Here is a 14,327-nt window from a genome sequence, read left to right on the forward strand (position 1 = left end):
TTATCTTCATTGTAATTCTAATCACCACCTCTCTGCCAGGGAGGGAGGGAGGAAAGGAGGGATCCTTGCCTCGGTCAGGAGAACTAATTAAAAGCTGTGAGTCATCCAGACTTCTCTGCACATTGGAAATGCTTTTGGAAGACCAGGTAATCTCTCATTCTTGGGGGAACCTAGTTAGTAAAAGAAAAATCAAGCGGGCTCCTCTTGGGCAGTGAGAGAACAAATCCTGCTGTCCCTGTGAGACACGGCAGTATGAATCACAGAGGTGCTTCAAATGGATGCAAACTATGCTTTTGAACAGAACTGCTTGGATGTGTTCCCCAGCACAGAAACACCAACACCTCCTGGGCACCTACACCCACCCTGGCTTCTAAAACTCATTGTCTTAAGAGGCTTCTGCATGCAAATACATGCTGCAGGGACCTCCATCTTCCCCTAAAATAACTTCTGAACCTTCTGGATGGTTCTTGAATGGTTGAGTACAAGCTCAAAGGTCTCAGACTCACGACCCTCACAAAAATCGACAGCCAGCAGGGACGCAGGGTCCACACAACTCCTCAACCTCGATTAGCCGCTGAGCAATCAGTGCCACACAGCACGCCCATAGGGAAGTGACCTCCCCAAACCTGCTGTGGTGGGAATGAGCTGCCTGTGCTGGTAACCAGCTCTGACAGCTTCAAGTGGACTCAGAGTCCCCCACATCATCTCAGCACAGGCAGTCTGTAGGCAGTGGGCCCCCAAAACCAAAGGGGCTGGGAGAAGCTGAGAGCACCAAATCTTCTGTCCCTGATTCCTGGGGATGCATTGAGAGAGTTTCCCAGTAGCAGAGCCAGGCTTCCCAAGGCATCCAGCACCATGCTGCTTTGGTCAAAGTGGTCAAGTCTGGATCCATAATATAGCTCCCAGGCTCTGTATTTAGGGTATTGACCAGTCCCTGTCATTTAGGGATGCTGGGGGCCTGCAGAGGCTGTGGTCCTGTGATGGTGTAAGAGCACCCACAGGTGTCCCAAGGGACAAGGAAGCTGTTTTCTTTGGCTACCATAAAACCCAAACATTACTTTCATTATCATCTTTCAAACGGCCAGTCCAGCATCCAAAGACTTTTTCTTCTCTCTCACCTCCCTTTTTTTATGACAGAGAGTTGGAGCTGACCCCCTTGGGGCCCTGCCTCTCCTCTCTCACTGAGCACTAGGATCACTAATGAAAGACATAGTCAGGACTTTCCCTCCCACCCCTTTTCACACATTGCTGTGGGAAACCATGGTGAGCTGGACGTGGATGCTGCTCTGAGCAAACAAAGTGCCTCAGCAAACACCCTCACCTCAGAGCTGCCACACTGGGGACCAAAGAGACACAGCTGCATTGTTTGGCCATTCAGGGCAATGTCATTGTGGCGCTCAGGAAGAGAGCAAACCCCTGGACCAAGGCTGAAGATCCCACTGCCCTCCGGGGAAGATGCTGAGCTGCAAGGACTAAAACCAGACATGGGCAAACCACACCAAGAAGCAAGGGGAAAGAGGGGACTACCCCTTCCACCTGATTGTTCTGGAGGTTCTCAGAACTGTAAATCTGTTTGGATTCAAATCCATTTAACCTTGGCTTCATGAGAATCCCACAGGCCCTAGAGAAGGTAAAAGGGTGCTCCAGTCAATGTTCTTACCTTTCTGCCCAAAGCAAATACAACCAAAAATAGACATGAGATATTTCTATCATCAAAGTTATTTTCAGACTGATTTGACTGGCACAGCTCGAGGTCCTGGGCATTTGCAACCTGCTTATCCCAAATACACATTAGCTCTGACTCTGTTTTTGTTGTAAGTGAAGATTTGGGCAACCTCAATTAGGTTTCTTCAATGCTCAGTGAGGCCATGAATCCATTTTACACAACCTTGGCTGTTCCTTGGCTCTCCTGCTGCATTTGTGACACTCCTTGGTGAGAGTTCACTATCCTCCTTCCCTCTTTGACACCTCCTCCAAATGAGCACTCTGCAGTCTCAGCAAAGCAGCACAATCCCTGGAAGAGCAAGCCATGGCCCAAGATGAGAATGGGCATCATCGTGCCCACAGAGATGGGAAGAGAACACAACACACTGCTCAAGAGCCACCAGCCAGTTTGCAGTGCTGTGCTCCAAGATGAGCAACACGATTAAAGAACTAAGCTCCTGGTCAAAAACATCTCACAGGGATCAATCATGATTTGGTCCTGCATTTTTGCTGTCCCTGCCCTTCCTGGGCACAACAGGCAGGAAACCGCTTGGATTTTCCTCAATGAATGAGCACCAAAGGATCGATCAAATGCAGCAGAGCACAATGCTGCAGCTGAAGTATGCACACAGAGCCTCTTCTGCTACTGCAACAGGGTCACGCATTTACACACCAGCAGCCTGAAACTATCTCTTTTGTACACCCAAATTTATCCTTGCTCTTAATTAGTGCTCTCAGTTGCAGGGCAATTTCATTTGTTTCTTCCAAGTGTGGCCTGATCCATTGTCCCTCTCCCGTGACCTGTGAAAATGAGTCATTGAGCTCAGTGACAGTGGTAAGTGCGAAATGCAGCATCAAAGGGACATAATGGGGGCCTCTTAGGGCTGACAAAAAACCACTATTAATCAAGGCATGCTCAAGAGGTGCCAACTTACAGAGGCATGAGAGTGGTGCTGGTCCCAAGTGCAGGCTGGCTGGATGCAGAGGGATGTGTGGGTGCATGAGAACTCCCCACTGCCCCGAGACCACAGCCCGCCCCAGGGAGGAACAGCGATCCAGCATCGCTCCTCCCTGGGCTGATGGCCTCTGATCTGCATGTCCTGAGGATCTGCCCACCTGCTTTCCAAAAGAGGTTATGGAGCCACTTTTTTCCAGGCAGCTCCTGGGTTTAGGAAGTGGAGACCAAGTTTGTCTTGTGATACTTAAGGCACTGCTTTAACAGCGTCCGTAGCCCCGGCCACTATCACCAGCGATGTATGGGCCACAGCAGCAGATCAGGAAGGAGATGCCAGCATCTCCATCTGTGTTTCCAGAGCTAACACGAGGAGTCTGCTGGTTCCCAGATCCAAACACATGACATCAGCACCCTGCACTGACGCCCTTGTGCGATCCCAGGACCATGCTACAGGGGAAAGCACTAACTGCACTGACAGAGCAGAGTGGTGTGGAAGCTGCAGCAAAATCTCTCAGGGAATTACCCCCGGGGTACCTGCACAGGTACAAAGCCAGGGCAAGCCCTGCTCAGCTGATGAGACAGCAGCCGGACAACTGAATGGGGAGGGGACCAATTTTAGTTAATGGAAGTAAATAAAACCCAGAGTTTTAACAGCACAAAACCAAAGCAAAGAGATAAAGCTGTGAAAAATTCAAACCTCCACAGCAAAGCAGTGTGTGTAAACTCTCTCCTGCAAATCCATGTCGTTAAACAGAACAACTTGGACTCAACAAATCCGAATGACTTTCACTTTCAAGGTCCTGCATTCAGAAGGCCACAATGGGGAACAATGAGGTAGAGAAAGAGCTGAGGATCTTGACATTGCATTCAGAAGGCCATCTGGTCTGGCCGGCAGAGCCAGCGCTGGGAACGGGCAGCGTCGTGGGTTGAGATTTAATCTGAGCCACTTATTGAATGACCTCAAGCGAATCGTTTGACCTCCTTTTGCCTCAGTCAACCCAACTGTAAAATTGGGTTTAAAGCAAGAACCTCTCTGAAAACCATATGCTGTGCCTAGGAGGAGTGGGAGCAGACTCCCTTCTCAGCAGCAGGACTGCAGTGGTGGGTAGAGCCAAAACCAAAGCGGAAGAGGCAGTGCATGAAGTGGGGATCCAGCATCCCTTGGTGTCAGGGAGCTCCAGCCACCAGCCCTTCCAGGTCTCATCTCACTGGTCCTGGGAAAGCAGCTTTGGACCCATGCAGGGACTCACACGTAAGGGGGGGATTTGTGAGGTCTGCCCTCACTTTTATCACTACTGCATCCAAAGGTCCCAAACATTCCAGGTAGGATCCTCAGATCCCAGCCTTCCAGCAGGAAGGCTACTGAGGGCAGAGAACAGCACAGAAGACAAAAAATCAAGGATCTTTCTCTACAGCTTCTGTGCCCTTTTATTTATCTCCATATTTTGCTGTTTTCAGTAACTGTGGGTTACAGCCATGACCAGAGCTTTAAGGCAAATGCCACAATGCTTTCCTTTCACTCACTGGTTATCCACCAGATCAAGACCATTGATTGCTCTGGTCAAATGCCCCTGAAATTGATTCCTACTCACAGCCATGCCAATGAGCAGAAGCAGAAAAACAGCCCCTCTCTCACCTGGGCACTGTGCACCCTCCACCTCTTGGTATACTTGCAGGGAAGGGACAGTGCAAATGAAACACCATCCCCAGCTAAAGTGGCTCCCCAGGAAATGTAAAATAGCAACCTGACCCCCACAAGGCAGGGGGGTGTGTCACAGGGGTGTACTGTCTACATTTAGCCCACATCTGGGGCTAAACTCTAGCAGTTGTTCTATCACCTCATGACCCCTCCCCAGCAGAGAAGGGGATCAGGAATAATAGAAAAGATCTCTGAGTTAAAGTGAAAATGGACTTAACGAAACAACCAAATTAATCCCAATGCCAATATAAAGCAGATAAAAGTTATACTCAGCCCAGCAAGCATACAGAAGTCACAATAAATGGGAAGGTGGTCCTCAAGAGCAGGAGAGAGAAGAGAAGCAAGTCCAGCAAGAAACTCCCCTCTTCTCAGCAAACTTCCCCCTTTATACTGAGCAGGATGTCTCTGTTCTGGGATACACCTGTGGCCAATTCAGCTCAGCTGCCCTAGTTGACTCCAAACTGCTAACGACCTGCAGCCCATGGCTGGCCTGGGATTCTGTCCCAGCTAAACACATTGACAGTACTGACAGCAAACCCACTCTGGGCTCAGAGAAGAAATTGAGGTACAGCTGGTGCATAGCTGTTACTGGCCACACTGTGGCCAGCTGGGGCTCTTGAAGGGCAGAGTGAGAGCAAAACCCACATATAACCATATCACCACCCCACTGGAAAATCACCTGTATACCTAGGGCTTTACAAATCCTTAAGCTGAGACAAGCATAAGCACATAAAGAGCTGCTCTAGGTGACAGCACTAAAGAGAACTCAGGTTAATGGCTATGAGTGGAAAACTAAGGCAGCAGAGACCTGCTCCCCTGAATAACAGAGGAGGATAGTCCCACATTTCAAGAAGAGGCTGGAACAAAGCAGCAGACAGAGGGACAAGCAGTGTAAAAACACATGAGGCTGGGCACTGAGCTGTCTCCACAGAGCTTCCCACACAGGTACCAGCAGAGCATCACCTCGCACGAAAAAAGCAGGCAGAGGACCGGGGAGCAGCCTGATGCTGCAGGTGCAGGCTGCAGAGATGTCAGAACTTCCTCAGCTGTGCTCCAAGAGTTAATTGAGACAAATAACTCAACAGTGCTACCATTAATGAAATTCTTCTGATATATTTCCCCTGAGCTTTCTAGAAATGACTAAGTGACATTACTGCCTGCAGTGCAAACCCCCTATATGAGAGATAACATTGCCAGAGCCGGGGTTGGCGCATCCACGTTGGGAGCCTCGCACAGAAGTGCAAGATGATATTTAAATAACTATCACACTGCTACAAAATGAGCAAGCAAAAGAAATATGGTCTTATAATGTGCTCAAGTCTCAGGATGAATCCTGGCTGTTGCAGGCAGACACTGAAATGCAGAGGGTGGGAAGTGACAAACTCTTTTAATCCCACAAATCTATTAAAATTCTCAGTCAGATCTCTCTGATCTGCCCCCCCAGCGACTCCTATATTTGTACATTCGTTTTGCAGCACACACAGGGCCAAATACTGCAACAGTACAGATGTGAGAGGCAGCATCACGTGAGCCAGCATGTCCTAGAGGCAGCCAAAAGAGCTGATGGAGAGAAATAACCCACTCACCCATCACATCCATCCCCTGGAAACCTCTCACAGCCTTTTTGCTTCTCTTTATTTCTTTCTCTTTCCTGTTTGTTTGTTTGTTTGGGGTTTTTTTTGCTGTAATTCCTCATAGGTATTTTTCCCCCTCTGAGACCCTCTGCTGCAAGCACAGAACTTGCTCTGATCTTACCAAGAGCCATCAGCATTCAAAGCACAGACAATAAAGAATTACAGAATCCCAGAACCCCAGCATGGTGGAGGTTGGAAGGGACCTCTGGAGATCATCCAGTCTAACCTCCTGCTAAAGCAGGGGCAGCCACACCAGGTTGCCCAGGATCACAATGTCCAGGTAAGCTTGGAATCTCTCCAGAGAAGGAGACTTGACCACCTCTCTGGGCAGCCTGCTCCAGGGCTCCAGCAGCCTCACAGGAAAGAAGCTTCTCCTTACCTTTTTCCTAAGAAACATCACTGGCATCAGGACTGAGCCCTTCAGCATTTGAAAAGAAAGGGCATTAAATGCAAGCAGAGCCACAACTGGAAGGGGGAAGAAAATAAAGAATGACCTCATTTGTGGATGGAGGAAACTTGGCATGCAACCCCAGGGGTTAAACTGCAAAAAAATGCAAGCAACCATTAGCTAAAAGTTCCTGGGAGTGTCAGGACCAGTGTCTCCTGAGCTGCAAACTGACACGAGAGCAGCTGCTTTAAAAGCATACCTTCACCTCCTGCATGTTCCACACCACAAAAACATGTCATCACAAAAGTATCCTGCTTCCAACTGCAGAACCAGGTTCACTTGATCTAAGCACAGGCTGTAGGTAGGGCTCTGCTGACAGCATGGATACTGTACAAATGAAAAACAACAGCAGACCCATGTGTTTAAGGTTTGCCTCGATGTTTTGAGCTGAGACTCACAATCTACATCCAAACAGTGGCATTGCCCAGGAAATACCTTGGTGACAACTTTGGTGCCACCTTATTTAAACCTTAATTTAAAATGCTAACTTCATAATGAGTGGAACAAAACTGTGTAAAAACATTTCCCTCTCTAATCCTGGTTTGATCCCCCCAGTATGGCCTTCTTTTGTAATTACATCCCTTTGTGATCTCACTCTAATGCCTTGTATTGTGACCCATAAAATAATCAGCCCCTTTTGTCTCTCCTTAATCCTTTTAGACTTCCTTCTTGTCTCTACACTCTTATAAATGCTGCCATTATTTGGGCTCAGCAGCTCTTCCCACCACCCCAGAGCCTGGAAAGGGGGCTGCAGGTTAAACCCTGAATATATTCTATGCAGAGGAGCTGAAATGATGGGAAGATCTGCTTTAAAACCCCCTGCAATTCCCAACCTCCTGGCAGCCTGGCAGGGGAAGCAACTTGCAGGAATGCAAATGCACTAGATCTCCTCTCTTTTTATGTTTGGCAGATGACCTTGAGACCCTTGGCCTGGAGGTTGTTTTTGAGGAGAGGATGCTTGGCCCCAGGCTGGGTGAGAGGAGCTGTTGCTGGGATCAGTGCAGAGAAGAGACCTGACATCTGTCTTGCCTGGGCTATCTGTCCTGCCCTCCTGCTGGCAGAGTAAGTGCTGTAGAGGGCCAGGAACTGGGGCATGGAGGAGTGGGATTTGGGGCAGGATGAAGAAGGGAAGGGGGTATGGGCGCAGAGCAGGGCACAAGGATGCGTGCCGTTCTGCTTGGCTACAAACTCCCCCTGCAGCAAGACATGATGAAGAAAGCATCTTTACAAGCCCAGATCTCTCCAGAGCCATTCTCAGGTCCCACAGGGTTTCAAATTGTGGGCAGGTCCATTACACCCAACTTCAAGAAACCTCTTGGGTTTTAAGTTGCATAATTGACTTTCCTGCCTTCTTTCCTGTTGTTGTTGTATTTTTTTGATAGCAGCAGATCAAACAGGGAAAATTGCTGCTCTCAGGCTGGATGCGTGCAGAGCCCGAGCCGATACCCAGTTTGATGGTGATTTCCAATTAGTGGTAACTGCTTGTTATTGAGTGATACAATCAATGGGTCTTACTCCACCAGCCAGGCTGTGATTTATGATGATGTGGAGTCAGCTCCATCAAATTACAGCATCGGCAAAAAGGGCTGGAAATGCCATGAGACAAGATGATCAGAGTCAAATAAGGCCAAGTTAAGCAGAGGGTGGTGACGAGGAGAAAGCTCACCTTCCAAGGGAGTGGACTCTAGCCATGACTATTGCTCAGAGGGTATCTTCATCCTCAGACAGCAAAGGCATGCATCAGCTTCTGTCATGTACAAGGGAAACAGAGCTCCTCAAAGAGAGCTGTGAAGACACAGCCAGGCAGTGCCTCCTGAGAACACTCTGCCTACAAAACTGATTTTAATTAAGGCAGCTCAGAGTCATGTGAAATTATGAAACTGCCATTAGGAGGAAGGAAGGGTCTGTATTCAATAACCTGATCAGATTATGAAAACATGTTGCATTCCACAACCTTCTAAACTAACACACCAGGGTTTGAACAGACACAGAAACAGCAACTGAAAAAATTCCGCCCGGCGGGTTCGGCAGAGGGGGGAGAGGACTAAGGCCTCCACCCACCTCAGTCACATGCAGGCTTCTTGCACACTTGTACTTGCTCAAAAGAAGGATACACTAATAAAATATTATCAATGTGTTTAGCATCTGACCTGCTATTCCACAAACCAGACATGGTCCACTTCCCTCTGCCAAGTACCTTTGGTTAATAACCATAGAAAAGACTCACAGAATTGCGGAGGCTGGAAAAGACCTTTAAGATCACTGAGTCCAACTGCTAACCCAGCACTGTCAGGTCCACCACTAAACCATGCATCACAGATACACAGCTCTGAAATCCCTCCAGAGATGTGGACTCTGCCACTGCCCTGGGTAGCCTGTTCCAGGGCTTGACACCCCTTTTGGGGATTAAATTGTTCCTCACGTCCAACATAAACCTTCCCTGGTGCATCTTTCCTGGGAGAAAGGGCCAACCCCCCACCTGGCTCCAACCTCCTTTCAGGGAGTTGTAGAGAGAGTCAGAAGGTCTCTCTTCTGCTTCCTCTTCTCCAGGCTGAACAAGCCCAGTTCCCTCAGCTGCTCCTCACAAGACTTGTGCCCTTCACCAGCTCCATTGCCCTTCTTTGGACACACTCCAGCACCTCAATGTTTTTCTTGTAGTGAGGGGCCACAACTGAGCACAGCATTTGAGGTGTGGCCTCACCAGTGCTGGTGAGTACAGGATGGGAGTCACCTCTCTGGTCCTGCTGACCACACTATTCTGGATACAGGCCAGGATGCTGTTGGCCTTCTTGGCCACCTGGCCACATGCTGGCTCATGCTCAGCCAGCAGTCAAACACCACTCCCAAGTCCTTTTCTGCTGGCCACTTTCCAGCCACTCTGCCCCAAACCTGAAGCGTTCATGGGATCATTGTGACCCGAGCCCTGGACCTGGCACTTGCCCATGTTGAATCTCACACCATCTTTCCAGCCTGTCCAGATCCCTCTGCAGAGCCTTCCTACTCTCAAGCAGATCAATACTGCCACCCAACTCGGCGTTGTTTGTAAACACACTGACTGTGTCTTCCATCCCCTCATCCAGATCATTGGTAAAGATACTCAAGAGAGCGAAATGACAACGAGAGCATACAGAAATTCCCCTGAATTTTAGTTAAACACATTTAATGAGTCAGTTTTCAGGAGGAAGGTTTTAAGAAGTTCCATGGGGAAACTGGATGCACCTCGAGGCCATCGGGGCCGCACGCGCGGCGGCTGAGAGCGGCAGATCCTTCCCATTAAATTTTACTCAGCGCCAAGTGTTGAAGTAAATTTGAAACATAAAAACACGATATCCAGCCCACATTTCCTGAATGCAAATATGTACATTCCTCCCGGCCAAGAAGATTATATTCCAAGCACTAGTACAAAGCCAGGGTCTGTAACGGTGATATGAGACTAACAGCCCGCCTTTGAAGACAGCGAAAAGTGCAGCAGAGCTCTCAAGGGGCTCCGGTCTGTCAGATCCCCTTTATTCCTCAGTAGCACGGCCTTGATCAACTTTCAAGATTTTTGTTTGTGAAAGGTTTTTATTTCTCCTTTGCTTTTGTGTTCAGATGTCAGGCTCAGAGGGAAGAAGAGATCAGCGTTGGGATGAGGTTTTACCCACCGGCAGTATTTACTCAGCTCCGCAAAGGTCTGCTTAGCGCTTGGGCTTTCTTTTCCTCCCAGGCAGCCGGCACCCATTTCTTCACCGTGATGGTCCTGTCATCTCTAAAATGGGGGTAATTACCTCCTCCTTTGTTTGACTTGCTTACCGTGACTTGGGGCAAGGAAAATCACGATTACTTGTCTGTAACCACCTTAAGACACGGGGGCTTGAAGGTACAAGTGTTACTCATTCTTAGGAGATTTCATCTACCTTTAAGCCGTGTCCTAAGTGCAAGTGCATGCTCCTGCGGTTCAGGCACGGCGAGCGAGCTTGCCCTCAGTAGCAGGTTACATTTGCCCACAACATGCCATTTTATTCCCATTATTCACAGGCACCTGTGGCATCAAGCTGGCTTCACCCAGACCTCTTCTCAGAGCTGGCAAGAAACCAAGCCTGAATCCAGAATAGAGACCAGAGCTTTTTCAACACAATCCCTTTTTCGTTTTAATTCACACAAAACTAGGGCTACAGAAGGAAATGTTATTCAGGGACACCCAGCAAATCACATCCACACTGATTCAGGAGCAGAGGTAACGGGTTTTGTTGACAACCTGCTGTCCCAAAGGCAATTCCTCCAGCTCTCATGGCTCCTGTTTACAGGTCCAAGAAGTTTGACACAGTGCTTGTGCCTCAGCCAGCTCCCAGCTCATAAATGCCAGAGCCATTCACCAAAAGTGCTCCAAGGTTTAGCACCACAAGACTGACAAGTTTGAGATCCAGCTGCTACTCTGGCACGGACCCAAAGCCCTTGGCTCCTGGACAATGTCACTTCTTACACTACTGAAAAGCTAGGTTTGCAGATGGCCACTTCATGCACTCAGGAATTGTTATACACAAGGGCTGGAGTGTTCCCTTGGTGGGCTGCCAGCCGGCCCTGGTGCTGCAGGGAGCTGGTGGCAGCACTTGGAAAGGCCCCCCCCAGTTTGAGGAGTGCAGGCAGGGGACCTCGGCCCCAGACTTTGTCATAGACTTTTCCTGCTTTGCAACGGTTTGCAATTTACAAATGCAACAGAAGCAGTAGTAAGTGGCTTGCACAGAAAGAACAGCAGTAGCCACCTCCCAGACAAGAACCCTTCAGTAGAACTTATCTAACAAACCAGCATTTGGCCAGGTCTCAGAGATATGCTCAACACCTGTCCTCACATCCATGTATAAATTATACCCAGCAGTGACCTCTGAATGCAAAAAAGATCAGCAGCTGCACCCCAAAAGCCCACAGACAGTCTGTGGGAAAACAGGCCACCAACACAACAGGGACAGAAACCACCAAGATACCTCAGCTTTGCCATCAGGCCCGGGACAAACACAAACCAACAACCAGAGCCAGCAAGGGGGAACCTAGCAGTCTGTGTGGCAGGCATCTTAAAACCCATAGTATGGTTGTGGTTAGAGAAGACTTTTAAGATCATCAAGTCCAACCATTAATTCAGCACTGCCAGGTCACCACTAAACCATGTCCCTCCACACCACATCTACAAGGTTTTTAAATCTCTCCAGGGATGGTGGCTCCATCACTTCCCTGGGCAGCCTATTCCAGTGCTTAACAACCCTTTAGGAGAAGAAATTGTTTTTAATGTCTAATCTAAACCTCCCCTGATACAGCTGACTCCTCTTGTTCCCTGGGAGAAGACACTGACATCCACCTGGCTCCAACCTCCTTTCAGGGAATTGTAGAGAGCCAGAAGGTCTCCCCTCAGCCATCTTTTCTCCAGACTGAACAGCCCCAGTTCCCTCAGTCACTTCTCAGAAGTCTTGTGCTCTAGAAGAGGAGACCCCACAAGACCAATTGCTCTGGCCATGGTGATGCAGCAGGCATGCAGGGCTGGAGTCACAGGCTACCCTGTAATTCTTCCTCCCCCACCTTTAAATTTCATTCCCTTCTGACATTTTCATCTCTTTCCTACTCTGGGCTCCCCCAGCAGACAATCTGTCTGGTGTTGTTAGCCTTGCCCTCCCCCCCCCCAAGGCACTGCCATGCCGGGTAGTAAATAAGACCTTGCTGCCTCCACACTGCCTGCCTTAAATAAAAAAATGAAGGAAACCATGACCTTCAGAAGGTCTTTGTCTATGGTTTGGAAAGCACTGCCTGCCAAGCAGAGCCCAGCCACGCTGCACAGCAAACAAGCTCCCAAACCCACTGTAGAAGATATACACAAATCACAGACTTCTTCACCACATGACTTTAATGCAACTTACCCCTTCAAGGCAGGCAATTTATTGCTAGAAGGTGGCTTTTAGCTTTCTCCCCAAGAAGGCTGATTAGCTCTGGACAGCTAAATGGATTAGATGCCAGCCAAATGCCCACAGCAGTTCCAGGTTCTTGTTTCTCTTCCCTTTCTTTAATCCTCCCTCCCCAAATGCCCAGCACCCACCACACTGCCCTCCTGCTTCCCAGCAAAGCCAGTGCCCCTTGTGGGACCACCCCAGGAGGTGTGGGGGGGACAATGCCCATACTTACTCGCTGCCTGAATCTTGGCCTTCCGGCTCACCACCAGCCCGTAGTGGTTCTGCGCCACGCAGTCGTACTCGCCCTCGTCTGAGGAGCCGTCTGCCCGCACCCTCTGGAAGCGGGACACGTAGAGCGAGCCATTGGCCAACATAAAGGCATTCTCGCTGTCCACGATCGTCACACCGTTCTTCCGCCACGTGATGGTGATGGGCTGGATGCCCTCCACCTGGCAGTAGAGGACCAAAGGTTGCTCCTGCACAGCTATGTCATCGCTGGGCTCCACAACGAATGCCAGCTCGGAGGAGAGGCCAAAATCTAAAATGAAGAGAGGACAGAGTCAGCAGCGTGTCCACCAGAAGCAGGAGGAGCTAACAAGATGATGGAAATCATAGAAAATAGTCTGGGCTGGAAGGGACCTCCAAAGGTCAGCTAGTCCAATCCCCATGACAGTAAGCAGGGGCATCCTCAACTATATCAGGTTGCCCAGAGCCTTTGAGTTAAGAGTGGGCTGCAACAGGACTACAGGGTGTAAGCGTTTTGGAGAAACACAAGACCCTTGGGCATGGGTTGCCTCCCAAGTCTTTGCTATCAGGATCTTGGGATGCAGTTTCCAAAGGCACAAACACAGCTGCAGATCTTCAAGGTTGCCTTCAGAGACTCCAGTGATGGGAATGGGCACACAACACCCCTTCAGTGGCTTGCCAAACCCTGGCTCCACTTCATACCCCCGCTGTGGATTGAGTCTTCATCTCCCTTTGCAAGGGTGCAGCAACAAAAACTTGTACAAGCAGGGGGCAGTGCTTCCTTTGCATCAGCCATTCCCACCCCAGGAGCAGAAGTTTACACCAGTTCAAGAAATCCATTCCTCTTTCCATGTTCCACTCCTCTTCCCCATGTCGCACTCCTCTGCCATCTTCCATTCCTCTCCTCCCCTCCTATGTTCTACTCTTCCCCATCTTCCACTTCTCTCTCCATCTTCCACTCCTCTCCCTCATGTTCTCCTCCCACATATGCAGGCAGGGAGGGGGCTGTGCTGTGCCCCAGACCCCTTGGCAGCACAGCCGGCGGAGGTGAAGATGGGGGATCAGCAGCTCCCAATCCAGACCATATTGTCAGCAGCGTCTCCGTGACACTTCCCTGCTTGGCAGAGCAGGAGGCTGTTTGCCTCTCGCGCCTAACACGTGCCCTTCTGGGTCTTTGCTCTCTCTCATGCTGTAACAGGCTAAGGATGGTGCTGTTCAGCCCTTAATGAAGAGCAAGTTAAGCACAGAAATGCTCAATGTTGTGCCTCAGCGACACAAAAGATTTCTTGCAAAGCAATTACACTAAATGATGTCCACCAGAGATAAGTTACTGCAGAATCTGGACCAACTATAGACAGACCTTGGCTCCCCACCATACAGATATGTCCTAATTTACTTCTTGGACAACAAAAGATTTACAAAGCTACATCTTTGGCATGTTACACCTCAGGTGGCCCAGCACACCTTTTTAGGGTATGACTTGCCATACAGTCATGATGAGACTCTGCAGAAGAGGACAGGAATAGAGCTGTTGCTCAGAGACTAGGCCAAAGCACACACTGACATGAAAGACAGAAAGTGACTGAGAAACAGAAGCCAGCAGCGTGCTCAGGTGGCCAAGAAGACCACCAGCATCCTGGACAGTATCAGGAATAGTATGGTCAGCAGGACAAGGCCCCTGGATTTATCACTGGTGAGGTCACCGCTCACTGTGTTCAGGTTTGGGCCC

General features: G+C 49.4%; 1 protein-coding gene across 1 annotated transcript in view; it reads right to left on the reverse strand.

Annotated features, from left to right (window-relative positions):
- IGDCC3 (immunoglobulin superfamily DCC subclass member 3) overlaps positions 1–14,327 on the reverse strand; it is a 109,307-nt gene that overhangs the window by 84,448 nt on the left and 10,532 nt on the right. The window contains exon 2 of the mRNA XM_054169042.1: positions 12,585–12,890. Within this exon, the coding sequence (XP_054025017.1) occupies positions 12,585–12,890 (306 nt within the window). The remainder of the gene's footprint in view (positions 1–12,584; positions 12,891–14,327) is intronic.

The sequence above is a fragment of the Dryobates pubescens genome, chromosome 17 (assembly GCF_014839835.1).
Source record: "Dryobates pubescens isolate bDryPub1 chromosome 17, bDryPub1.pri, whole genome shotgun sequence".
NCBI classification, from domain to species: domain Eukaryota; kingdom Metazoa; phylum Chordata; class Aves; order Piciformes; family Picidae; genus Dryobates; species Dryobates pubescens.